Raw genomic sequence first — 27849 nt, forward strand, 5'->3', positions numbered from 1 at the left:
AGTGGTTTGGAACACATCACTCTATGGCTGCAGGTTGAGATTCAATTAATAATATATATACATGTAAAGTTGTGGTTCAATTTCATTAGCCATAGGTGTGAGATATAGGGATCAAGACCTCTAAATTCCAACACCAAATAATGGAACCTTAGATATCTTGTTGGGGCTGGCATATAGTGATGATTACTCATGTACAATTCCACCCTTAATAGAGTGACTAAGTTTAGGGTGAAGAATGCACCTGTTCTAGATATAGTGTGGTTCTTACACTCAGGCACCAGTCTTATCTTGCTACATGCATGATTTATGCAAACACTTTCTGTCTGAATAGTTTGCTCACTGACCTCGTTACATTCTCATTGTGGGATTCTGGCTGTAAGTGTCAACAGAGGTAAATATATTTTGAAAGTTGACATTTTCCTAAATTTAAAATGTATTTCTGTTTATACGTACCTTAGCTGATGCTCTCTTGCCCTTTCTCCCCAATAAGAGCCAGTGTTGGAGACTGGAATGGTGTCAGTCTTGAAAAAAGTGACAAAATTATCTGAATGAAGTGCTTATATACATTTTCAAGATTGAGGATGAATTGATATAGGTGGGTGGTATTAAGAGACAAATACTGCCAAGGGCAGGTGAGTAAAGTGTAAAAAGACTGGAGTAAGTGAAAAATTATCAGACTGATTCTTAGATGGGCAAAGAAGAACTCCTGGTAGTCATGTAATAGCTATAATAAGTGCCAGTAATGATAAGTATTATTGGAAGTACATTTTTAATTTAGAAATATTTGTTTTCTATGTTGCTCTCTTCACTTTATTTACCACCCCTCTAAGAAGTGCAGAATTTAACATAAATTACATACTATGATGGGCCCAGCATGGCCAGGTGGGTTAAGGCATTCGACTTGTAATCTGAGGATCACAGATTCGAATCCCTGTCACACCAAACATATTTCACCTTTCAGCCATGGAAGCATTATAATGTCATGATCAACCTCACTATTCGTTGGTAAAAGAGTAGCCCAAGAGTTGTTGGTGGATAGTGATGACTAGCTACCTTCTCTCTAGTCTTACACTGCTAAATTAGGGATGGCTAGCACAGATAGCCCTTGAGTAGCTTTGTGCAAAATTAAAAAAAACAAACAAACCTACAAACATACTATGGTATTGATATTACTCAGACAAAACATCATTTCTATGGTCTTTAATCCTTTTTTTTTTTTAGCCATAACCTTAGAAAATCAGACTCACTTCTCATGCTCAGACTCACTTCTCATGCTCCAGACTCACTTCTCATGCTCCAGACTCACTTCTCATGCTCATCTGTCAAATCTTCTCTTTCACAAATTACCGGTAGTTCTCATTGTTGTGTAATACTATAATGTTCATAACTATCAGAAAACCAAAGTTTTAATATATCAAATGTTATATTAGATTACATTGTGTTTTTTTTTCTACAGGGTATTGTCTATCTTACCATTCAGTTTGAATTTTTTTCTTGTGGGAACCATAGCTTAGTTGAGTTTTTAATGGCCTTTCATGCATAGTTAAAAAGCCTGGAAAATTATGATAGTTACAGAGCATTATATACTTTTTGTATCATTATTTTTTGTTCTTAGATGCATTATCTGATTAAATTATTTAGTGTAGTAGTACTATCATTATACAAATGTAGGCTTAAACTTCATTGACAGTCCACAGCAAGAAAAAAAGAGAGAAATACCAAATTAATTACTATTTTTCCCGTTTTTATGTGTATTCTCTATCTATTATTAAAAACTGAACTAAAATATAAAAGTTAAGAACTTTTGAGATAAAGGTAAAATAAAGGTAAAGAATCATAATAATTATTCATGAGGTAATGATTACATAATTCAGTGCAGTAATATGAACTGCGTGTTCACTGAGTGATTTACAGTTTGTGTTACAGGATTATTAATTTCACATGGTTTGAAGGGCAATAAAACAGTGAAATTAAGTATAAAAAGATATATTTTGTCACAGGCTTTAAGCTATTTTGGTTAAACAATTGTTCTTTTCTGCTACAATTTGTGGTCATTCCAGAATGAAAAAAGGGTGATTTAGATTTAGCCCTAATTATTGCACAATGATTATGAGGATATTCACATTGACTGACCCCATGTAGATTATAGTATATAAAATAACAGACAAATTATAAATAAAGAAAAATAAAAAACATTTGATATTTGTTAAGAAATTGTAGGAATTATCCAAATAAAAGTTTACTATTTTTAGATAAAAAAAAAGTATTTTTAATCTTAACATAAAAATGACTTTGTGCTTGGAGCTGTCAAACTTTTGACTCCAAATAATTACAGAGAAAATTTAATAAAAAATACTTAATTAAAAATTCTGATTTTTTTTACTACAAAAAAGTTTTAATGTTTACTGAAACTTACAAAATTGTTTGAAGATAAAATTAGGACTTTCAGAATTATAATATGTAAATAACCATGATAACATGGTGGTTACAAGGATGTATAAAATACATGAGCCCATTGTGCAAAGGTTGAGCAAGCATTAAAAATATCCTCTGTGATCATACTGGAATTAGTCTAACAAACAGTTACTTGAGCTCCATAACATTTAGAGATTTATATATCTGAAATATGGGAGAACAATTAGTAATTTGTTATGTGAAAGAGGTAAGACTTTATGCTGAATTTAAAGTAAGGACAAAATACCTTATTTACGGAAGAAGCTAAAAGACTGGTTCTTTGAGTACTGAACTCTTTTGATATGATTTGAAAAATAAAAATAAATTTATTATCAGTTACTGTTATTTGTTTTTGAATGTAAGAATTTGAAGTGGCTAAATGGTGAAACTACTAAAGACAACATTCAAAATTTACCTTTATCGAATCCTTGAAAGATGGAGGCATAATTTATTTTAACTTGCTACTTCCTTCTTCATTTCATTTCTCATTAATGAATGTTTCAACACAAGCTTTGGCTTTTCCCTAGCGATTTCAGTTCTTTCATTTTGCTAAACTCCTGCTTGTAGTTGTCCAAGTGATTATTGCCATAGTAATGGCATCATTGCTCAAACTTGGTCAAACAAAATGTTCTGGTTTGCACAGTAACAAAACGTTTTCCTTTTATTTAAAGTCTTGGCTTATCCAGGATACACTTTGCACAGGATAGCAACCACTCCCCTAGTAGATCAAGAGGGGTAGAGCAACAGATATAATCTGCTATTCATATTTTGTGTATTGTTGCTTCTAAGGAATCTGTCTAGGTGCACTGAAATCTGACCTACCTGGCTCACAGTGCATGCTACCTTAAGATGTATCATCATAAATAACCACTGTCAGTTACCCCTCTCTGCAACTTTTCATCACTTTTCTCAAACTTGGGAACAATATTTGTAATATAAGTATTGTTGATTCTAGGAGCAACATTTGTAATATAGGTATTGTTGGAATAGTACTTTATCTAAAAACAACGCTGTAATACAGATATTGTTGGAATAGTAGTTAGGAACAACATTTGTAATATGAGTATGGTTATAATAGTGATATTTGTTTGAGACATTGCTAAGGGACTTTTTCTGACATTGTTTGTAGTATGCAGTCATACCATGTGTTCTCTATCTTATTATTTTCATATGGAATTTTTCAAAAAACTTTGTTTATTCTGGGTATTTACAGTTTTGCATAGCATATTGTCAGATAGTAATAAAGTAATTTGATTGGTTTCTTTCTAGCTGTTATTGTTCATTTTATGTATTGCTATAAAGCTACACCTTGTGTTCGAAGATTGACAGCTATTTCTCCAACAGTAGGTCAGGTGATAATTCAAGGTGATAACATTCCTTATGTTATAAAGTTTGTCATTTGCTTATAGTGCTTTCCTAGAAGTTAATTAATTCTCATGAAACATCCTATACATTTTAGGGGAGTTTAATGAAAAAGCTGTATGTGAAATATATGCTTCCTTCATTCTATACACACATTTTTTTATTGTGCTTGTGAGTTTCAATAAAGATTGTTTCATTTTGTTTTTATACTTTTGTACCAAGTCTCTTTCTTTTAAATTCAGTTCCAGAGAAATTCGCAATTGCTTAGACATTTATCTTGCAAAACCTTCCATTATAGAATTTATTTACTTTGTTTGTGGGGGAAGGGTAAAGAGTTTACCTGAAGGTAACACAATCTGTGGAATAAAACTGTTAACTGAAAGTTTGGAAAGTTAGGACAACTGTATTTAAACATATTTTATATTTGTCTTAGTGTCCACTAAATCAAATGGTAACTGATTTCACAGTAGGCAAGATGAGATGGCTGATTTTTAAATAATCTAGTTATGTACCATAAGATTTATTTTGGTATAACATCTGAATCTGAATGTTTTATGTTATTTGGAGGGGGGGGGTTAGTAAATTAGGAGAAAAATCTTACAGGTGTTGTGTGGTCCTACTTAACATTTTACATATCAAGGATCAGATTCAAGGAAAAACATTTGTGGTGATTGGAAGGTGGTAATATGCTAAAGTCCCTAAATCCCAGGCTACTTTTTCTCAAATTTCCACATTGCTCACTCACATTCCTGTTTATATTAAACAGGAAGAACAAAAAAAAAGCCTTTATATTAACAATGGAAAGACAAGAAGAAACTTTGTATAAAATACAAAAAGCAAGGAAAAGCTTTATAGTAACTACACAAAACAGTTTTACATTAGCTACAAACAATTTTTAAAAATCATATTAACCAAAGGAGACCAAGGAAAATATTCATATTAACTAGGGGAAAAAGGAAAAAAACCTTTATGGTAACCAAGATAAAACAAGGAGGAACTTCTGGCAACCTAAAATGTATAACCAATCCTTTTACAATACTTCTTATAGTTACTAAGCTTCATGTATGGAAAATGAATCAGTTAATTCAAAGTTTTGTAAGGTAAATTAGTATTGTACACAAAAACTCATCCATGCATATTGCATAACTTTCTTTAAATGTAAATAATGTTAGGTTTAAAAAATAACAGTAACTGAAAAATAAAATTTTTAGGTGAATATTTTACTCTGTTGTTTTATCATCTCTAGATAACTTTAGTGGGAGATTTGAAACATGGTCGAACTGTGCATTCTCTGGCAAGAATGTTGACTCATTATAAAGTCACATTGAGATATGTAAGCCCACCAGGACTGAAGATGTCACAGGACATAGTGAACTATGTAGCCTCATTCGGAATTATACAAGTAAGTATTTTTAATAGTTCCTTCAGTTAACAGAGATACAAATTAGAACTTTATTTTGAAATCCTATATTTTTTCTAGGATTTTTAGTATATTTGTAATAAGGTTACACTGCTTCAAATTAAGAAAAAACTCCATATACACTTCCTCCAAATACAAGAAAATAATTGCAGTTTTGAAAAACATTGACTATCCTCCTGAAACCGAACCACATCAGAGTTAAACTAATTATAATAATTTTTTATATAAAGTCTAGAAAACTGTTGTTTTATTATTCCAAAATTGAAAATAATAAGGAGCAACATGAAATAAATTGTTACATTTGTTCCAGTGTAACTGATATTTAAAAGATATGTAGACACCTATGGTAATTTTAACATCACAAAACACATATGTCTGGTTAATTGAACCCAATTATGTGAACTTTGTTGAAAAAGAGACAATCATTGAAAGTTCTGAACATAACTGTGATAACCAATAGTGTAACAAATTTTGTATATATACATACATTTGACTTGTTTGGAATATATTATTTTAATACAAGTGGATTATGTGCTGTCTATTTTTTGTTCAAATTTATTGCCAACAAGCCATAGACTCCTACCATAAAGAACTTGTGTTCCTATATAACTAACATTGATGAGTCAGCCAGGATTATACAGTGATAAATAATGGTATAACAGGATGTCAACAACAGGGGAAGTTGGCCTACTTATGCACAATTCAAGTGGTGGTGAAAACAGTAAATAGATTAAAATCATGCTGTATAACCAAGTTGATTGATTTTGATAAATGACTAGAGTGGTGAGAGTCTTGGACTAAAAAGACATTGATCTACAAGAATTTGTTAAACAATAAAATCTAGAGAAAGAGAAAAGAACATCAACAGAGACGAGAGAAAGAAAGAGAAGGCCAAAAAGTAGAAAGTGAGAAAGAAAGACTTGAAATAGAAAGAATAGGAGCACAAATTGAGAAAGAAAAATGAAAGGAAACAGAAAAGGAGAGTAAGAGACAGGAAATAGCTCACCCAACAAAAGAGGAAGGACCCAAAATGGCCAGGCTGATGGCCAGCTGCCCAAATTTGATGACCAGAAAGGTGACATGGATGCTCTCCTGAAGAGATATGAAAAATTTGCCTCAAGTCAGAACTGGGACAAAGATGACTGGGCAGTCTGGCTCAGCCTGCTGCACAGGTCTGATATCAGAAGATGCCATGGACTGTGAAATGTTAAAAGTGGCCTTGCTGAAATGCTATGAACTTACTAAAGAACATTTTCATTGGAAGCACAGAGAAGTCAAATGTGATTCTGGTCAAACTGTATTTCAGTTCATGTCACATCTATGGTAATGCTTCACAAGATGGACTGACATGGCCAAATGTGAAAATAGTTTTAAGGGACAGGCTTATCCACTAATACATGAACAATTTATGATCACATACTCAAATGACATGTCTGTTCCAAAAGGAGAGAACACCAAAAGATGTTGATGAGATGATCAAGCTAGCAGAATAGTAAATGGGAGCCCATGGAAGGAGTAATATTAGCAAGTCAAAGAATAATCAATGAAAGTCTAAATCACTGGTGACTGACCCAAATCAGGGGTCCACCAAAAGTAAGAGAAGATACATTATATTTGTTATGAAATATGCCACATTGCAAATGAGTCTACATCAACAACAACAGCAGAAATATCACCATAAAGCAGCTAAAGCTACCTAGAAAGATGATGCTGGCAAGAAACAAGAAAAAGAGTGATTATCACCATGGATGCTGTTGCAAGAATAAACAAAATAGAGACAATCCATCAGTTTCACCAGAAGAAGGAAGTTCTATTTTCATGATTAATCAGTGTATGATAAATGGTTAGCTGAATTTAGTAAATAGGTCAGCAGTGCTGGTTGGAATATGTAACACACATTGAGAGGTACCAAGAAATCATAATATGCCAGTAGGTGAAAGCTATATCAGGGACAAGAAAGTTAAGGTCCTACAAGAAGCTGGGTGCAGTAGTGCAGTAGAAAGAACAAGTCTAGTATCTGATGGCAGGCAAGACATATCATATCTTTGTCTGCTGATTGATGGGAGGGACAGTGAGAAAGTCTTTCATAGCAAGAATAAAAATTGACACTCCATTCTATGCAGAATATCATGAGGCCATGTGTATGAAGGTATCCATCTATGATGTGGTGAATGAAAATATACCAGGCAGAACCAGTTTGGAGAAAACAGACAGAAAGAAGATGGGTGGTGTGTCTTCAGTCACCTGTAGAACACAAGAAAAGAAAAGCAAATAAGTCAAGTTCCTGCAAGTATCAAAAGGCAACATCCCAAATGTATGTCTTCAGAAACTGAAGTAAACACAAAAGAAAGACCCTTTGCATCAAAACCTTTGGGACAGTGCTTGGGAGAAAATTGAGCACAAGATAAAAAAACACAGGTGGAAATGGAGTAAGAGAAGGGAGTGCTGTACTGGATCTATCAAGGCAGTTATCCTGTGATAGTTAAACATGTCATAGTATCAACAGAATATTAGATGCAAGTGATGAAACTTGCTCATGAGTCAATTGTTGGAGGATATCTCGGAGCAAAGAAGGCGCAGAGAGAATCACCAGCAACTTCCATTGACTGGGGGACATCAGGGTTGTGAACAGATTTTGCAGATTGTGTGATATCTGCCAAAAGACTCCACCTAGAAAGTAGGTAGCCAAGGAGCAACTGGTTGAGGCACCTCTCATGGAAGAACTGTGATCTTGATTGGACTACTAGTGCCTGTTTTGGACAAGACCACTAGTTTGAGCTGATAGCAGTTGATTATGTAGCACTGCCTAAGAGAGAGTAGCAGAATCCCACTTGGAATTGTTCTGCAGGGTTTGCTTTCTGAAAGAAGTTCTGAGTGACAGAAAACCCATTTTACTTCAGAAATAATGCAAGCAGTTTGCAGACTTATCAATACTAGGCAACTCTTTACCACCCCATAAAATCCTATATGTAAAGGACCTTGTGAGAAAGTCAGTAGTCTTAAAGAGCATGCTGAAGAAGATGTAGCAAAAGAGACCATGTGACTGGGACAGGTACCTGCAGGCAGTATTATTTGATTATTAAGAAGTCCCAAAAGTAAATATAGGTTTTTCACTCATCAAATTGCTGTACAGAAGAATGGTATGAGATACGATGCAGATACTGAAAGAACTGTGGACAGAAGAAAAAGTTTCAGAAGTGAGGAGCATGAATCAATTCATGTTGGGCTTCAAAAACCAACTGGAAGAGACCTTTCAACTCACTCAAGAAAGTTTAGATGCAGCTCAAGACAGTCAGAAGTACTTCTATAACAAGGAGACCAAGAATCAACATTTCAAGATGGGACAGAAGTCTTATTTCTGCTACCAACAGAAAACAACAACCTCAGTAGCTCAACCTTTTGAAGAACAAGAAGTTACCAACAGATAGGAAAGCCAATATCTACCATGTCAATCTGTCAAAGAGGTACCTCAAAATAGAAGACATAATGGATAAAGTTATTGAGAAACAGCTGGATGTTGCAGATGTATTTGTCGTAGATGCAAAACCAGAAGACAATAACTTTGTCATCAAAGATGAAGATCTACTAGACCGAAGACTATTTAATATAGATGAGACACACAAAGACATCAACATCAGTGAAGAACTGACTTTCAAGTAGAAAAAATATTTATGAGATCTACTGTGCCAGTATGCAAATGTCTTCACAGATCGGTCAGGCAAGACAGACTTTGTGTAGTACAAGATCAACACCATGACTAAGGATCCCATCAAGGTGAAATCCTACCCAATGCTCTATGCAAAGAGAGGCCTAGCAATGTTAAAAGCTTGATAATTCCAGCTTGATGATCACTACTGTTCACCAGTAGTAATCTTGAATAAGAGGGGTTGATCAAACTGATTCTGCATAATCTTCTGGAAACTTAGCCTTATGGTGAAGTTTGATTCTGAACCTATGGGCAACCCAGAGATTATCATGGCAAAACTAGGCTGAACCAGGTTCTTTACCAAGACTGACCCTAAAGGCTACTTATAGATGCCAACGAAGATTAGATCTGAAGAAAAGGCAACCTTTGTAACATGAGCTGAATGTTATCAGTTTAAAAGGATGCATGTTCAGGTTAGTTAATTCAGAAGCACCATTCAACTGCATGAGGAGAAATATCTTGTGCAATACCAGCAACATAAAGCATTATGTGGATGAGATCCTGATACACACAGTCAGATGGTAATACCACATGAGGAAACTTAGAAAACTGTTCAGACAAGTGAGGGCAGAAGGTCTGACTATTAGACTATCTAAGTGCTACATCAGCTATCCTGTACTGTAGTTTGTTGAATACAAGGTGGACAACCAACATATAGCCATGGAATAAGAGAAGCTAACCTGCATACAAGATTTACCAGTTCCAACAACCAAGCAGCAAGTTAGATCTTTCCTTGAGTTAGCAGATAACTTCAGGAAGTTCATCCCAAACTATGCTGAAGTTGATGCATCATTATCTGAACTGAGAAAAACCTACCCAACTAGGTGAAATGAGAATAACAACAGCAGATGGCATTCAAGAAGTAAAGAATTTGTTTGTAAATTTACGAGTCCTCACAATGCAAGAATTTAATAAACCATTCATCATTCAGGCTGATGATTCACACATTGGAATTGGAGCAGCATTCCTACAAAAACATGAAGATGGACTGTTTCCAGTAATGTACATAAGTTAAAAGCTATTGATTAGTAATAATAACTATTTTTTATCAAATAAGAGTGTCTAGCCATCATATTTGCTATCTGGAAGTTCCAGAACTGTCTATACAGGAAGAAGTTTATCATACAGACAGACCACCAACCACTTGTACATATTCAGAGGTGCAAAATCACCATTGCAGAGACATTAAGTGAGTGTTGTACCTAAAGAATTATGGATTCCACACTGAAATGATCAAGGGGTCTGTAAAATATTGGTACAGAGGGTGTTAGTAGATTTATGTATGAACTGAAAACTGTCTTTGTATATAGTATAAAAAAGATATTTTAAGTATTTTTCTTTAAGATGGTTTTATTGTTGGATATATAAGACTGTCTAGGTTAAGAGTTCTTATTTAGTGAGTTATTATTTATTGATTATTTAGATTTCATAATAATTGTTAAATCTTAATTATTTTCATATGGTAGTTATGAAAAGTTTTTTAAGTAACCCTGTATGAGTCTTACAATGTCTGTGCATTTTAATTGTTGTACTAGGCTTTTGTAATATTGCTGTCACTATAGGGCTAGATATTTCTTGACTTTTCTCTCACATTTTATAAATGTGTGCAGATACAACAAGTTAAAGTACATTTGTGAAAGTAATTATAAGACAAAATTCGTGAGATATAGTCTTTGTTTTTAACTTTAGCCATACAGTAGCAACTTTTAAAGTGTTATAATTGCAAATCATATTGTAAGAAACAGTGAAGAGAAGAATAATTCATCTTAGTAATTGAGTTTTAAAATAACTGAACCAGCCTGTGTGGATTTTTCATGTAAAAGAGAATTATTTAAATTCTACATACAACTGTGGTAATCCATGGGGTAAAGTAAGTGAATTTACCACTAATTATATTGTGATAACAGAATAGAGGAGAATAATTTGTCTTGTTAAATGGTATTCTAAGTTAGTTGAACCCACCTATGCAAGTTTTGATGAAGAAGAGACAGTTACTTAAGATTCTGGATACAACTGTGATAGCCAGTAATGTAACAGATTTTTGTTTGTATGCTTGACTTATATATTATTGAATATATAATTTTAAAAGAAGTTAATTGTATACAGTCCATTTCTTGTACAAATTTATCACCAACAAGTCACATAGACCTACTGTAAAGAATCTGTGGCCCTATAAAACAGTGTGGCTTCATATTTAAATATAAAACATAATGTATACATCATCCTAGATGAGTGTATGTCATTTCATATTTACCTATAAAAAACAGTGTAAACTTCATCAAAGATAATGTGTCACTTTATATTTAGGTATAGAATCTAATCATGTGTCCTCACAGGAATGTTTTCAAGTGGGGGGCAAAATATGTATGTAGAGGATCAGCTTTCGCATTGTAAGTCAATAGACTAAAATAATATTTGTTATGTGGGCTTAAACACAAATTTATAGTTTTAACCATTTCACTGCAGCCAAAACTAATATTTCCCAGTGGTCTCACCCTTTCACACTGCAACTGAGATAAATGTTTTCCATTCAAAGTTACTGTGGTTGATGTATGGGAGTGAAATGAATTGGAAAAATTTTATTGGCATTCCACCTAATGGTTTCCCTCAGTATTCTTCTTGGTGGAATGTATAACAACTGTATGCCAGTTATACCCACGTCACTAGAGTAGTGAGTAGTAACTAACCCATATCACTAGGTAAATATGCTCAATATACTTGACTTGGATAGCTTAGAAAATAGTGGAAGTTAGTCAACTGGTGTTCAAATGCATGAAGATGAAGAGGTAATGACACAAGGGAATTGTAGCTCTCCATCTAGTGATGATAGACAAGATGATAAACTGGACCTAGTAGAGAAAGGCATAAATAGTATTGACAATGGGAAACATTTCTCCCAGTTGCAGTGTGAGGGGTGGGAACACTGGGAAATATTCATGCCAGCTGCAGTGAATAGGTTAATAAAAATTGCTAAATATTTTTAGTTTAACTATGAAATTAAGTTTACATCAAATTACATGCAGTTTTTTGGGAAATGCCCCTTTCTTCAGGCTCCCATGAACATAATGTAAACATCATTTTAGATAAGTATCTATTACTTCATATTTAGACATAAAACATAACACGTATATCACTAGACATAAAATATAATTTAAACTTCTTTAGAGACAAGTATTGTCTTTTCATGTTTAGAAATAGAAACTTCATCTTTTATAGCAGTTGTTATTCATGGAATAAAAGGCCAAGAGTATGTCATTTATTTCCTAGTAACAGCTGGAATATCTTTTGTTTTCAAAATTATTAAGGTATGAAATACAAGGTAAGCTTCATCATAGATGAATGTATATCACTAGACATAAAATATAATTTAAACTTCTTTAGTATTAAACTTCTTGTATAAAATATTTTAATTGCAGTTTCCAAGTGCAGTCATTTCCTTTTGTTGCAAGTTCTCTCTTCAGTGTTTCTATTATGTTCCATATTGTCATTCCCAGATAATTATTGATGCTTTATTCTGTCCTTGTTTATATTCTAATGTTAAGTCTAAAAGCAATAGGATATTTTTCTTCAGAATTGAATAATAAGGTGACTGCCATTTGCTGTTAGTTATGACGAAATATTAATATTTATTTTTCTTAAACTTCCAAATTGGACTTTGCATCTGTCCTTTGCTTTTTACACATTTGTAAAATTTCACAGCATTTACTTCACAAGTTTTGTACTTGTTTTTTTACAGTGGACACCTTAAATGTTAGCTATGAAATAGTTCAAGTCTAATTTATTACAACATTTTTAATGCTATAAGCCATTTATTTTTCAAACCAGTAGTGTTTCTAGCTTTCACTTAATGGATTTTCAAGTAAAGTTTAAGATTTAGACATTCTGGTCATTTAATGTAGTTATACAATTAGCACTTTATAATAAGTTGTAATATTCTACAATCCTTATTAACTATTTTTTAATTTCTTCTTTAACTAGTATTGTAATTTTCTGTATAATAGTATATAAATGAGAATTTGGAGCAACTTTCTATGAATTGATAATTCACTATCTCAGGAGGAAGTTTCTACCCTTGAAGAAGCACTGCAAGATACAGATGTTCTATACATTACTAGGATTCAAAAAGAACGTTTTACAAACTTGGAAGAATATGAGAAGGTAGAGCAATTTCTATTATTATAAGGATAAGGTAGAAATGTATAACTCATGTTTTTTTTGCAATTTGAAAGCAAAATATTTAAAGTAATAACGATAATAATAAATTCTGAAATAGGAGAAATAGATCTGAATATTATATTTGTAGCTTTATACTTGTTAGTTATTGTTGTTACTTTGATAAAAGGAAAGCCTTTTATGTATTGAAACCTGTATTGCCTTTACTTACCTAAACTGCTTGATTTACATAAAAGTGAAAAAAGAAAGGTAATTTGCCAAATATTGTCCAAAACAGTAAAGTAATTTTATACACTATATTTTGTGGGATCTTATGATTATATAGGAAGAATAACAATACAGCTGTTATTCTCAGAATTGTATATTTTTTGGAAAATATAAAATAAATTAGAAGTTAAGTTCTTGTTGCTTCTAGCTTCTCTTTGATAAGCTTATGGACAATGGCATAATCTACAAGTAGCAAAAGTTTCCCTTAACTCATCTTGTGACCATAGAAGATGTCTTTCAATTTCAAACCAACCTTATGAAGCATCATTCTCAACTTCTTATTTTGTAGCTTATTAATAGCATTGGTTATTTTGGTTCATGTTATTTCTTTTAATGAAATGCTTATATTGTTTAACACCATGCAACTGAATGTTTCTAACATTACATCCAAATTCAAATGGAAAACTGTTATTTTTCTTTCCTAGGATTTTATAGCATTGAGTCAAAAATATTGCTTGAATTTCTTTTCCTTATTATAAAAAAAAAAGAAGCTAACAGATTTAAACAAACAAGGTCAAAAGCTTGTATTTCATGTAATATTTATCTTAATAGAAAGTAAGTTACCAGTTCATAATCTTCTACATTTGGTATGTTAATCACCTAACCACTTTGTGTTGTTTTCATTCTTTGATTGCAGTAATGTACTTAAATATCAACAGCTACATTTTATAGGTAGTGTTTTAGTATTTTGCTGTTGTGTTGCTCTTAGCAACACCCTTCTACCATTAAGGAACATCCTACTGAAATATTCTTAATCCAAAGTGTTAATTTCTCCAAAGGATACTGTTATGCCAACATCTGTTTCTTAATGTGGCCTCTTTCCACATCCTGTACTTAATGTTAATAGCCTTTTCCAAAACATACTTAACCTCCTATGACAGTTATAGCCATTTCTTGACCTCCAAGGTTTCATCTTTGCCCATCAAAGAAAATGTTTGATTTTTTATTGCTTGCTCCAGTCTTTTATACCCCACTTAATTGCCCTTGACAATATTTTCTTCGCGTTACTCTCTACCTGTGTCATTGTGCCCTCTTTCCTGATGTACTATAAGCACTTCATTCAAATAATGTTATAACTTTTTTCTGACAAAGCTTTTACATACTTGCTTCTCTAAAGAAGTGATACAATAGTTTATGTCCTAGGTTGTGATTTTTGTGTCACCTAGTTGATTTCCATGCAATTGTATTTTAATAAATCAAAAAATATATATAATTTGATCTTTGACACACAAATTTCAGGCTAATCAGACTTCCCCTATTTCACACATGTTATCGAGCATCTCTGAACAGTCAAGGCTGAGGGGTCACTTTCAGTTGAAGCTGTCTATGATCCGAGTCATTGTGAGATGGAGCTATATATTTGGTCCAAGAGGTTTTTAGGCTGATTTTGCTGATCATCCAAGACATTCTAGGGAGAAATTGGACTAGCTTTTTCTGGTGCCTTCATTTACTAGATTGGCTTCTTACAAGGCCTCAGCCATCTCATGCTCCCTTTCTTCCATTAGTCAATTAGGTTTGTGATATTTTGGGGTTTTTCCAGTTGTCTTTGAGTCTGCTCCTTTTTTGATGGTGGAAAAGTCCGAGTTTGGGTTTTCTTCTTTCACCTGATATTTCTGTTCATGCTGGGATGTTTACCACTCAGTTACATGATGGGATAGCTATCTATGCCTTGTCTTCCATATTTACTGGAACAGCATGCTTTGACTTACTACCACCAGGATTAGATTCCCAAAGACTTGATCCTCTTTTGGACATGTGGAGTTCCAGACTGGAACATGTGATCTCTTTTAAGAGATCACAAATTTCTAAGGCTTGCCTGACCCTCACTACTCTTTTTAGATGTTTATCTTCTTTCCAAATTTTGTCAGAAGCCTCTCAGTATTCCCCACATCAATTTGTTGGTGAATTGTGTCCATTGCTGACTTTTACCTTAGTAAGACTGTCAGCTTCTACTCATTCTTTGATTTCTTGGCTTGTATGTTGTTGGAACTTATTGGGTAGGGATACCCTTGCTGGATGGAGTTTGTCTATCTTCTGTTACTCTCTGTGAGTTATGTAAGGCTCTTTTCCTTTATTCCTTGATGCTTTTATGCATTCCAGAACCATTGGAATCAGGGATTGATGTCCCACATTTGTATTCTTCCTTGTCATTGTTAGTCTCTTGACTTTCTTTTGTTACTAGAACAGATTCCATCCTTATCTTAAAGGCTCCTCTGGTCAGGCAGACTAGCCTCAACATTATGAGTGACTACCCTATGCTGCTGGGGTCTGTGGGAGAATGATTACACCATTCTGGACATCTAGAATTCCTTTACCACAGATCTATGGGTACTCTAAGTTCTGGTATCAGGGTTGATCATTCATGTCATATTTACACTTTTATTTTCCTTCCAGCCTAGGGTATTTCCACTCCCATCAGATTTGCATAGTATATATCTTTATTTCAGGACTATCAGAAAGTTGTTGGTCTGGGAGACAGAAGAGAGAATTGATACTATTCTCCTGGGATTTTATTCTTATTTACTTATTGTGCTCAAGAAGACAGGAAAGTTACATTACTCGTTCATATTTCTTTGCTAAACCAATTCTTAAATTCTCCCAGATTTATGATGGAATCCTTTCTCAACCTACAATTTGTTTTTACCGGGTCTGTAAATGACAAAGTTTGATGTTGCCAGTGCGTATCTCCACATTGCCATAGTGAAGTCATTCTAATGCTATCTATATTTTGTGCACAGGGATGAGATTCTGCAATTCAGGGCTCTGCCCTTTGACCTAGCATACACACTATATATCTTCTTTGAGCCTACACATGTGCTATTATACAGATTACTGGTTACTTCTGGCACCATCTCATCAGTTGGTAGAACAGCACACTCAGAGTTTCTTTTCAGAAGCCACTATGAGTAGCTTTAATATCAGAGTTGAGAAATCCATTCTCTTGCTGATTCAATACATTATTCATCTGGGGATCCTTTTTAACATGTATTTAAATTGGGCTCCAGGCTGTGAAACAAGTAGTTAGGCTCTTTTGTTTCCTTTGCTTACTTTGCAGATGGTTCTCTCTTGGACACCTCTTGTTATTCTTATTTATTTGGAATGAGTACACTTGTAATCCCTTCAGTGATTGCTCCCTGACCAATGGATCATGAATTGCAATCCACTGGATCTACAAGTCTTCTTGAATAATGATTGATTGGAAGACAAACTACATTCAGTCTTCCTGTACTGCCCACATGTCTGAAGTGTCAGCTGTTCACAGGTGTCTTACTTTGGAGATTGGGTGCATTTCTCAACAATCAGGAATTACGGGATATATGGATGGATAACATATCTTTCACATCAGAAGTTTAGAACTTCTTGTTCTACAATGGGTAATTGGTCAAAGTCAAGCTCTACTGAAGGGGAAAATAGTCATGATTTATTCAGACAATATCATGGTGGTATCTTACATTTCCCATCAAGGAGGCATTTGTTTTCTGGACCTATGTTTTCATACTTTAGATATTCTCTACTGAGATCATTCCCATCATATCAGCCTCCTGGCTTGCCATGTTCAGGTGGTGATGAACTTAATAACAGATAATTTGTATAAGCCCCTACTGAATTCTCCTGATCAATTGGATGCTACAGTGTGAAATTTTCCAGTTAATTTGCTCTCATTTGTGACTTCAGTTTGCCACTCACTGAAACTCTCAACGACAAGCATTTTGGTTCCCTTGGGCTTTAGCAATAGATGCATTCAATCAAGAGTTGATAGGATTGCACCTCTATGCTTTCCCCCTGATTTATCTGTTACCCAGTGTTCTGGTTATGGTTTGATACTCCTTATTGAGTACTGTCGGAAGCCCCATATCAGCTGAGCCAGCCCTGGTTTCCTCTTCTTCAGTATCTTCAAGAGTGTCAACCTCTGCCACTTCCTCTTTGGCCATCTCTGTTCCAGCAACCTCATTCAGACATTCTGAAGCTCAAAATGCATGCATAGAAGTTATTTGGTTCCTTGCATGGTTTTGAGGTTTAACTTCTAAAGTTGCCTTATATTTGTCTCAATCTATCCATAGACCCACAATCGCCATTTATCAGAGGAAATGACACACTTATCACCATTGGTGTCTCATGAGAACACTGAAGTCAATTCACCCAAATGTGTTCACCATATCTCATTTTTTTACCTCAGTTTTGACAAATGTCTAGCTCTGTCTACTGTTTCTTTATGTAAAGTAGCCTGATCTACTTTGTGGTATTATAAATTTTGGAAAGTATTTCACATCATTTGTTCCAATAGATCTTAAAAATCACCTAACTGGAATATTAAAATAGTATTACTGCTTTGTCTCAATATCCATTCAACACTTTAGCCTCATGTACAGTGTACCACCTTTCCCTTAAAGTGTATTTTTTATTGCATGTGTACAAGTCTCTTCGTTATTGATAGGTCCTTTCATCCTAAGACTATGACAACTATAGAAGGGGATCAATCTCATCAGTTCATTTACTGGCTATTTCTTATCTCTGCAACAACTCAGACTCTGGTAATTTGTTATGTCCTATAAAGACCCTGAAATATTACATGGCTCCCACTGACTGCCTTCAAAATGCTAGAAATAGGCTCTTTATTCATTTGTATCCTTTGATTTCCTGCAATTTTCCTTTGATTACCTAGATGAGATGGCTTTTGCAAGTTGATCTATATTACTTACTCTGGAATGTCTTTACAGGGGAAGAAGTTTATGTAAATCACAGGTTTGCCACATTTCTATGTCTTTAGCTGTTCAATTAAATTGCCTGCTGGACAACATTGTGCAGGCTGGTATGTGGACTTTTCCTAATACTTTTCTCTCACATTATTTACACAATCTGATAATTCCTTCTTATGGAGATTTTTGCCTTCCCTCTGTAGTCGTTTTAACCATGTCTGCTAGATAATAAGGAGGAATGAGTATTTTTTTTCTTCTTCTCATGTCTCTCTCCTTTCCATAATCCCTTACCTCATTTTTCGTAGGATCCCACTCTGTGCAAGTGTTGCCAAGGCAGATGTATTTTTATCAATTTAATTCAGCACTAGCATCAAAGTTTTCCCTGTCTAATTACTGGTTTCAACAGGTACTATAGAAATGAAGTGTTCCATAAGAGCATCTAAGAGCCATCAGGTGGTATTATCATACTGTGCTGGACCACTACTCCTGGACTGTCATGAGTAAACTGCTCATCCTTGCCTATCATTGGATTGAATAAATCATGATTGATTTGCTCTTAACAACTTAGGGAACTTGGTTCATCTATTTCACTGTTTTCAGAGCACTGTTCTTAAGGGTTCACCGATGCATATTACATTACCCCTTAGGTTTTACTAGTAGAGCTCTGGAGTTCTTACCATAACCATAGTTAGGAAAATATTACAGACACAGTGATCTTGATAATGGTATTTTCTACTTACTTGACTCTCAAATAATTATTTTAGACTGTCATATTTATAATTATTGCCCCTTGCATCTTCAGTGTCATTTTGTAAAATGGCAATAATACCCAACACAATGACGTATATATGAAAGTGTGACATTTCATAACAATAATTAGTTTGCTGTACTTATTGATTAACCTGTTCATGGTTTAAAATAAATTGTTTTGAACCACATCTACAGTATTAAACCTTCTTTTGCCTATGTTAAAAAGTAAATCCAACAGTAAATTCTAAAGCCTGGAATATTTTGTCACCTAATGTCACTATTTATTCTGTTAATTTTTTAGTGCTGTGGATACTTCACTGTCACCCCTCAACTTATGACAAGAGCAAAGCAACGGATGGTTGTAATGCATCCTTTACCTCGATTAAATGAAATAAGGTAAAGTTAAATGTTAATGCTGTTTTAAGTTGGTAAAATGTTTTTAATACTGCTCTTGAATGTATATTACTTATTTATAAGAACTGTTTAGTAGTTATTTCCATTTTGGTACTTTTCATGAAACATTATATAAACATAAGCTTCTAAGAGAAACAAGTAATGAGATATGTTGATTTTTTTCCATCAGTAATAAAAACAAAACCAAAGGATTTATAAGTAATAAGCAGCTTTACAAAGCACAATGATATCTACATGAGTTAAATGTTTCATGAGTAATTAATATAAATAAAATTTTAGCCAAAACTTTGTTATGTTGTAGTTCACCTGGTTTACTGAGCTCTGATACCAGTAATGGTATATGCCAAACAGATTATATTTGAAATGTCATTGAATGCATTTCATACTGGAAGCCTGCACTGGGCCAGTAAAGAATGATGGGTTTTATGGTGATATTATGACACACAAAATCACTGAATGTCATGCTTTGCCTTCTAAAACATGCTTTGCTATAAGAGAAAAGCTTGTTGCTGTCTAATAGGCAAACTATCAAATTATGGGGGAGAAAATAGTTTATAAAGGAGTAAGTCCTGATATCTGTTGTCAAAAATGGTGAAAAAATAAATAATATTTTAATATTAATAAATGTTAATCATTTAACATGAATAATTTGTATTATGATGTATATACTAATCTAAATACAAACTAATAGAAAGCAACAGCAATGAGATGATACACAATGAAACTTAGAGAAAGAACATTTATGTGATATCTATTCTCCATTAACTGAATCAGACTTGTAGAATTTATAAGTAAAAATTTTGACAAAGAGATGTGCATGCATTGGGACAGTGTATGTAAGACAGAATGCCAGGTTAAAATTAAGCAGGAGTGAAAAAGTATGTAAAGATTTTATTACACATAAATTAACTTCAAACATTTCCATTGGTCAGGGAGCATCACAGTTCCCACCTTATAAATATAGAAACTCCTGATATCGACATTTAACAAATTAAGTTTTACTTTCTATCTGGGGGCTCTTGAACTGTTGTAACTGCAGAATACTTACCGCACAGTTATTTTAATTAAAAGCTACCTGGTTAAATTTCCCCAAGTTTTGAAGAGGGGCCTATTGTTAAATATGCGTGACTGTTTAAATATAAGTATAGCGTACTAAGTTTTATTATTTTTAAAAGCAATAGTTTATTGCATATATGTGTATGTACTTGTGTACAAATTATACATTGTATAGTTCAGTTGTTGTGAATTAGTGCTTATTTTATTATTTCATCATATTACTGGAACCTTCTTAGTTTTTCTCATCGTTTTGATTAAGTGTCATTGCATCGTGATGTCCCATAGTGTGTATAACATTCTAGGCCTCAGTCAGGTTATAAATACTCTTACAAAGTGTAGTTCGAGTTAGTTGTATGCTAAGACATAGGTAAATAGATCTAGACTGAGTGAATCTATATCCATAAAGGGCATATATTGGTGATTTCTAAAGTGAAATTATCTCATTGTATTGTAATAACAGAGTACAAAAAATAATTTGGGTTCTAAAGTAATTGAACAAGTCTGTGTGGACTTTGATGAAAAAAAAAGGTAATTATGTAAATCTCTGGATACAACTGTGGTAACCAATAACAGAGCAGTGAGAATAATTAATTCTGGCAAATTGTGTTCTAAAGTAACTTCACCAGCCTGTGTGGACTTTGATAAAAAGAGATGATTATTTAAAGCTTTGTATACAGTTGTAGTAATTAACTGTATAACAGAGATTTGTATATACTTTTGACTTGTTTTAATATATTATTTTATAACAAATGTGTTGTGTGCTTTTGTTTATCATCTACTCTAAAGAATGTGGCTCATCCTTACCTACAAAACTTAACTTTTTTAAGTTTTTTTGTCCCATAACTAATTGCTGTAAGGTATACTTAGAAAGATAAATTGCTAAATTCCATATTTTATTTTTCTATCTGTATGAAATCCAATATATAGTGTTTTTTTTGGGGTTTTTTTTTACAGAGCTTTACTTAATTTTCATACACTGCATCCATTTTTAGTGTGGGAAAAAATCTTTAGATAGCTTCAGTTTATCACTACAAAATGTGATAAATTTTAGATAGCACTGTTTAAAGGTGGCTCCAGCTGTTTTGTTAGAAAAGTGCTGTTTATGTTAAATTTTAAGATCTGCCTTTTGTCATATTTCAAAATACTTAAATCTTTTATTTTGTAAACAACTACTAAGGATAAGGTACCCTCTGAATAAATCTACAATAGTACACCCTAAATATTGAACAGTACAGTCAATTACTTGGTTACATATTTGAAAGTGTATTATCCAATGAAATTTAGTTTTTGTTGTTTTGAAACTAATTATGTCCTACCACATTGGTTTCCTTCTTAACCTGAAGATGACCTAGGAAGGTTGAAACACTGTTCTCTGCTTATCAATAAAAGTGTTAATACCCATACCAGTCAATCTAAGATACATTTTTTATTTCAAGGGAGTTTCTCATCATCCAGAAAGATGTGTGGTATGCTTTGTGAAGTGTGGAATTAAAAGGAACAAGTGCTTGCCAGGATTATGTAGTGTACTATAAAACAAAACTCCTAGTGATAACAGTGCTATTTTTTCTAACATTGTGCAATGGATTATCCATGCTCAGATAATAAATAAGCTGGTAATTGTCTTCTATGTTATAAACTTAGCCATTCAATGATGTGAAAAATACTCTTTAAAGCTTATAGTTTGAAAAAAGATAGAGCAAATTTTCAGTTATCAATATCTCATAGTCAGCAGATATTGGTAGTCAAATGTTTGGATATTCATATTGAATGAAGCCTAAAAGACAATGCTTTAAGCTTGTGTAAAAAATGGATCACGAATTATAAATATTTGTAGTTTTCAAACTTCAAACAGTATAAAAGAATATTACTGATTGAAAAGAAATATATTAATAAACTTGTTATTATTATCAACATCAAACCAGTACAACCTTCAAATCATTACAATCTGCCCAGCAGGGAATAGCAAAACAGAGAACTTATAGATATCAGTTAAATGTTAAAATATTTTCATTTATTTCATTAAAACGACAAGCCATTTTACAAAATATAGAAACACGTCTTAATACATATCCATTTTATACACAATATTCAGTATCATAGTATTTCAATGTTATTAAAATGTACATTCTACATGCTCAGAAAATCAGGCCTGAGAATAAGGCTTATCTTATCAACTTTAATAATGGAAAATTAGAAGATATCTGTTGTTGTAAGTGCACACTGTATTTCTTGCTGGATAAACTTAAATTTATTAAACAAACATTTGTAAGTATTGTCAACAATCGATATAAAAAGCATGAACCAATAAAGTGAAACTTTGTAGCAGAAAATTGAGGAATATGGTTATATGGTGAGCATAAAACAGGAGGGTTCTCACTATTAGCTTGATGTCATGAAGTTTTAAGTGTATTCAGTAAAGAAATATGAATTTTGAAATTATTTATTATTAGACACTTTTAATATGTAGAAAGTGTAAAACAGTACATGACTTATGAAATAAATCCATAATGTTTTTGCTTTCTTTATTGTTACTAGAAGAAACCACTTATTGTATTTTGTAAAGAAAATGATCATACTCAAGATTTTATGGCTGGTCTACTGTTGAATGAGAAAATGGCTTTCAAGCAACCAATTTATTATTTTTAAAACATTCAACAATGCTTCACTACTTCATGATTTTTATAAAACTGCACTATTCATAAAATTAAACTTAAATCCACATTTTGAGTTTAACTAATTAAGCAGTATCATGTACCCATGTGTGCTATTGATAGTTAACCACACTCATCTCAACTTGCTTTGAAGTGATAGAAACCTGTTTCTATATCACCAACATTACTACTTGTAAAACCTACAGAAGCAAAGCTTAGTGACATTGTATATTTATCAAAATTAGCATATATGTATATATTATAACCATAAATTTTTAAGCCATAAACAAAACACATTAGTATGAAACAGAATATGCTGCATATTTTTAAAAAGGATCCCAGGGTACAAGCTACATCATGGGATTATGAAATGTATCCTAGGTTTTGGAGGTGACAGTGGAAGTAGGACCCACATTGCAGTGGGGATACACCATCAGTCTTAACCTCCAATTCTCTAGTCTCACATAAGAAAGTTAGAAATTAGAAGAGCGAGATGTGGGTTCTCAAGCCCACAATGTCCCACATCTACATCACCCTTCACTGCCTGCAGACAGTCGTGGGAAAGTGGCTGCTCTCCCAAGTTAAAATAAGAATAAGATAAACATAAAAAGATGAAAAATAAATGAATAAATAAAAAATGAAAATAAGGTACTACCATTTGAGGGTAAGTAAGATAAAACTTACCTCTTGAAGTTAGCATTCCTTCCCCCAGTGTGGTAGAGGCACTAGTTAACACTGCAACAGTAAAGTGATAATTTACTGTGACTGTCATGCTTTTATATCCAGCTCAAGGTGTGCATCCACATAAAGTAGTGCCAAGTTCTTAGATTACCTTACTTTTAACTAAAAATAATATTTAGTAGAATTTCCCTTATTTTAATTTCTCTGTATTTAATACATTTTTGTATTTATTACAGAATAATTTAATATAAAATTTCTTTATTAAATCCATTAACTATTAATTTTCTTATCAGTATATCAACACTATTAATAAAATATTATAACTTGTTACAAATTTTACAATATCTAATTAACTGTATTAACTGAATTCTGTTGAATAAATGGTGTCAATAACATTATATGTTTCACAATTATTTATGCTAATTCAATTGCCAATATATCTGTACATTAAAGTAAAAATATCTGAATTTGCATAGTTTGCAATAAATACATTTTCATAATAATATGAATATAAATTTGCTACACAGGTTGAATAGTTTGCTCCAATTGGAACTCCTATCACTTGTTTAAAAACCTGTTTATTAAAGAATATAAAATTATTATACATACATAAACTTAATATATCTTTTATATTTTTGGAACTGTATTTTCTTTTCTTCAATTCTATGAGGATAACAAAATTGTTTTATTAATGAATTTACAACAAAGATAAAATCTTTTAATCGTATTGTGGTGTATAATGTTGTAAAATCAAATGTTTAAATACCATTTACCTGCTTGCACTTTCTTAGACATTCTAAAATAGGTTGGTATTTTTTTATTATCCAAAATGTATGTCTTTTATTGTTAATACTTGTATTTTCTATTTTATCAAGTAAAATATTAAGTAATTTATTTAATAATATAGCCAGTTGTTTGATAGTTGTTTTTTTTACTAAATTAGAAATAAATCTAAATTTAATTGGATATTTCTATAATTTTGGAATAGCATGAAAAAAGGCAAATCTAAATAAGAATTGTATCTAGAAGAAAGTTTATGATAAGCTTCAACAAATCATTAACTACTGTGTCTTTGGATTAGTTTACAAGTTTGTATATTATTAATTTATTTTATCATAATTAATGCATAGAATTTTTTGGAAATTATACCAATATTATAGTTAGTTTTATCAATAGAGAACTATAACATATTTTTCTTGCAGTTCTTTAATCTTATTTTTTAGCTGATTAAATGATAAATCTGTATGGTATTTTTTATTTATGTGAGATAATTTTATTTTTTTAAGTATTTATAATTTCCATTCTAAAAACCATCTAGGTGGATAAGCTGTAATATAATTAAGTTTTAAAATATATTCATCAATATTTTTAAGAGATTTTAGAATATTATTTTTGTTACATTTTGTTGCTATTCTGTATTTAGCTCCTGTGTTTTTATTAGTTCTTGTAATGCCAGCCAAATTACAAGTGATATGTTTATGAAAAGTATCAATAAACTATTTTCACAATCACAAGGTAAATTATTAACATCACATACATTTAAATCAATTAAAAACTTTTATATAGTAATGGACCAAATGGAACTTCATATTTATAACTGTCAGTAGGTCTTAAGTTTTTACAAGGAAAAATATTATTGTTTATAAATTGGTGAATAATTTTAGAAATCTGGAAATCATTGAATATTTTATGTCTGAAATTAATTATCAGATGTGAAGGTTTCACTTTCTATTTCTCTTTGTCAAACTTGAAATATCATTAACTTTTAATTAATATTTTATATTGTCTACAAGTAAATGTTTTGCATGATCATTTTGAAAGTTATATTTATTTATTACAGTAATTTATACTTTTATTTTGGGAAGTTTAAGTTAATAAATCTTTTTAAAAAATAGTTTATGTATATTAATGCTAGTATAAAAACTGTTATTTAAATAACTACACAATTCTGACAAATTAACCCATTTTACTTTATTATTTCCTTTACCTCTAGTTTCTTATTTTTATGAATAGTTATCTATAAAGAAAAAATTAGCAATACAATAAACATTGCTCAAATTCAAAGTAGTAGAACTATTGAAATCTTGGTTTAATCCATAAGGATATAATGTTTTGTTTTAAAATGTAAAAGTTTTCTCTTTGAAATCTGTTGGTGTCTTCAGTAACTATTTCTAATATAGTTAATTTAACCAAGGTAAAAGGATGAATCCTGAAATGTTTCAATTCTATAAATTCACTAAATTGTTTTTAGTCCTGGTATGGTCAGGTGGGTTAAGGCATTAGACCTGTAATCTGAGGTTTGCAGGGTCGAACCCCTGTCACACCAAACATGCTCATTCTTTCAGCCATGGGGCATTATAATGCAAGTCAATTTCACTATTCATTGGTAAGAGTTGGCAGTGGGTGATGATTACTAGCTGCATTCTCTCTGGTCTTACACTGCTGAATTAGGGACAGCTAGTGTACATAGCCCTTGTGTAGCTTTGCACAAAATTCAAAACAAATTTTTAGCTTGAGATCTATGTAAATTTATATGTATATGTAATAGGTTTGAAGTCTGACCCACATATTCCACATAGTAAATGTTAATAAATAAGTTATATTTATTTCACAAAATGAATTGGTATAAGTAATAGGATGAAAAAGTACTTAAAGAGCAGGACACTTGAGACGTCTTTTGCTATTACATTTGCAGCAGCATAATTACTATAACTAGCTTGATAGGCTAAATTAGTTTCAATTTAATATGTCACTAGCTAAGGCTATTATACATAACTTCATAAAGTTGTAACTGCAATGGAATGTGCAACATAGTCAGTGGCCATTCACACACATTGAATAAAATTTAGTGAAATTAAATAATTACATCCAAATGAATAAAGAAAATCATGAGGAAGGGCTACACTAAAAACAGCAAATCCAAACCTCTAATTAATTATATTATAACCATAAATTTTATAAAACAAACTATCATAATGTTGGACGTCAGTTTTCTTTGTACCAGTCATTGCACATTCATGACACTAGCTGAATTGACATATATAAAACAGAAATGTTATCCCACTTTTCATGTCTAGTTTTTTTTATTAATTTCAAACAAACATGATTTATACATATCTTAAAATGTATAAGGACAGAAGTGAGTTGGTGCACAGGTAGAGCAGAGCACTGATAAAACTTTTGTACCTTAAAACATAATAATCAGTAAATCTCATGCTGTTTTATTCTTTTAACTGCATAAATGTTTTGATTAAGGGATACTTCTTAAAAACAGGGGCACATGCATTATTGGAACTGGACTATTAAAGAAAAAAAAGAGATTAGAATTGATTATAAACATTTTTAAAACATAGTAAATTGTGGGTTCATGACTATTGGTTACAAGATCTCTAATAACATGAATCTTACACATTTGAACTAAAATACCATTGATATGACAGTTAATCCCACTAACCAGTGCTAAGATCTGTTTCACATACAAAATGAGTGATTTTACCCTTCAGTCATTTCTCTGCACAATACAAATGCAACCAATAGTAAATGAAATAAAAACATGTTAGTAATTTGAGGGCTGAATAAAATAGTAGTTAAGAAACAGCAAACTTCTTCCAGGCACCAGATCTTTCTAATGGTTACTTATTCTTTTGTAGTTCCGAGATTGACACAGACCCACGAGCAGCATACTTTCGACAAGCTGAATATGGTTTGTACGTAAGGATGGCACTTCTGGCTATGGTATTGGGACGATGTTGAAATTACAAGTTGCTGTTATAACCTGCTTTTCTCAATAAGCATTATTTGATTTAAGCAAATTGTTAAAATGTATAATTCAAAGCAGCTTTGGAATAAGTGATTAATTTTATCTTCATAAATGTTTGCTAATCTCAAAGTATACTGTGATTAATAACTGGTAAACTTAATCAGCAAGTTGTATTGTGGCAAATTTAGTTTATTAATAACCTTTTCCTTTGACTTTTAAAACTCAGTACTGTTTGTTCATGTAATGTGGCATTGATTGCTAGGATAGCAATGAAAAGGACTCTTGGCTTTTTTTTAACTCATTAAACTTGTATCAGATACATTTTCCCACTAATAAAAATATTCTTTATCACAAGTGTAATTTTAATACATATTGTAGTTTCAGTGACATCACTTCCTGTTCTGTACTTCATTAATACTGACATTCTACTTTAATATGCCTGTGGAAAGTTGTGGTTT

The 27849-nt window shown here is 32.2% G+C and overlaps 1 protein-coding gene across 4 annotated transcripts in view; it reads left to right on the plus strand.

The window, feature by feature from the left end:
* r (carbamoyl-phosphate synthetase 2, aspartate transcarbamylase, and dihydroorotase rudimentary) overlaps positions 1-27745 on the plus strand; it is a 271962-nt gene extending 244217 nt beyond the window's left edge. For all 4 annotated transcript variants that reach the window (XM_076473756.1, XM_076473755.1, XM_076473753.1 and 1 more), the window contains exons 42-45: positions 5063-5218; positions 12999-13100; positions 19131-19225; positions 27282-27745. In XM_076473756.1, the coding sequence (XP_076329871.1) occupies positions 5063-5218; positions 12999-13100; positions 19131-19225; positions 27282-27384 (456 nt within the window). In that variant the 3' untranslated portion in view covers positions 27385-27745. The remainder of the gene's footprint in view (positions 1-5062; positions 5219-12998; positions 13101-19130; positions 19226-27281) is intronic.
* Positions 27746-27849: the final 104 nt, after the last annotated feature.

The sequence above is a fragment of the Tachypleus tridentatus genome, chromosome 12, assembly GCF_004210375.1.
Source record: "Tachypleus tridentatus isolate NWPU-2018 chromosome 12, ASM421037v1, whole genome shotgun sequence".
In the NCBI taxonomy this organism is placed as follows: Eukaryota; Metazoa; Arthropoda; class Merostomata; order Xiphosura; family Limulidae; genus Tachypleus; species Tachypleus tridentatus.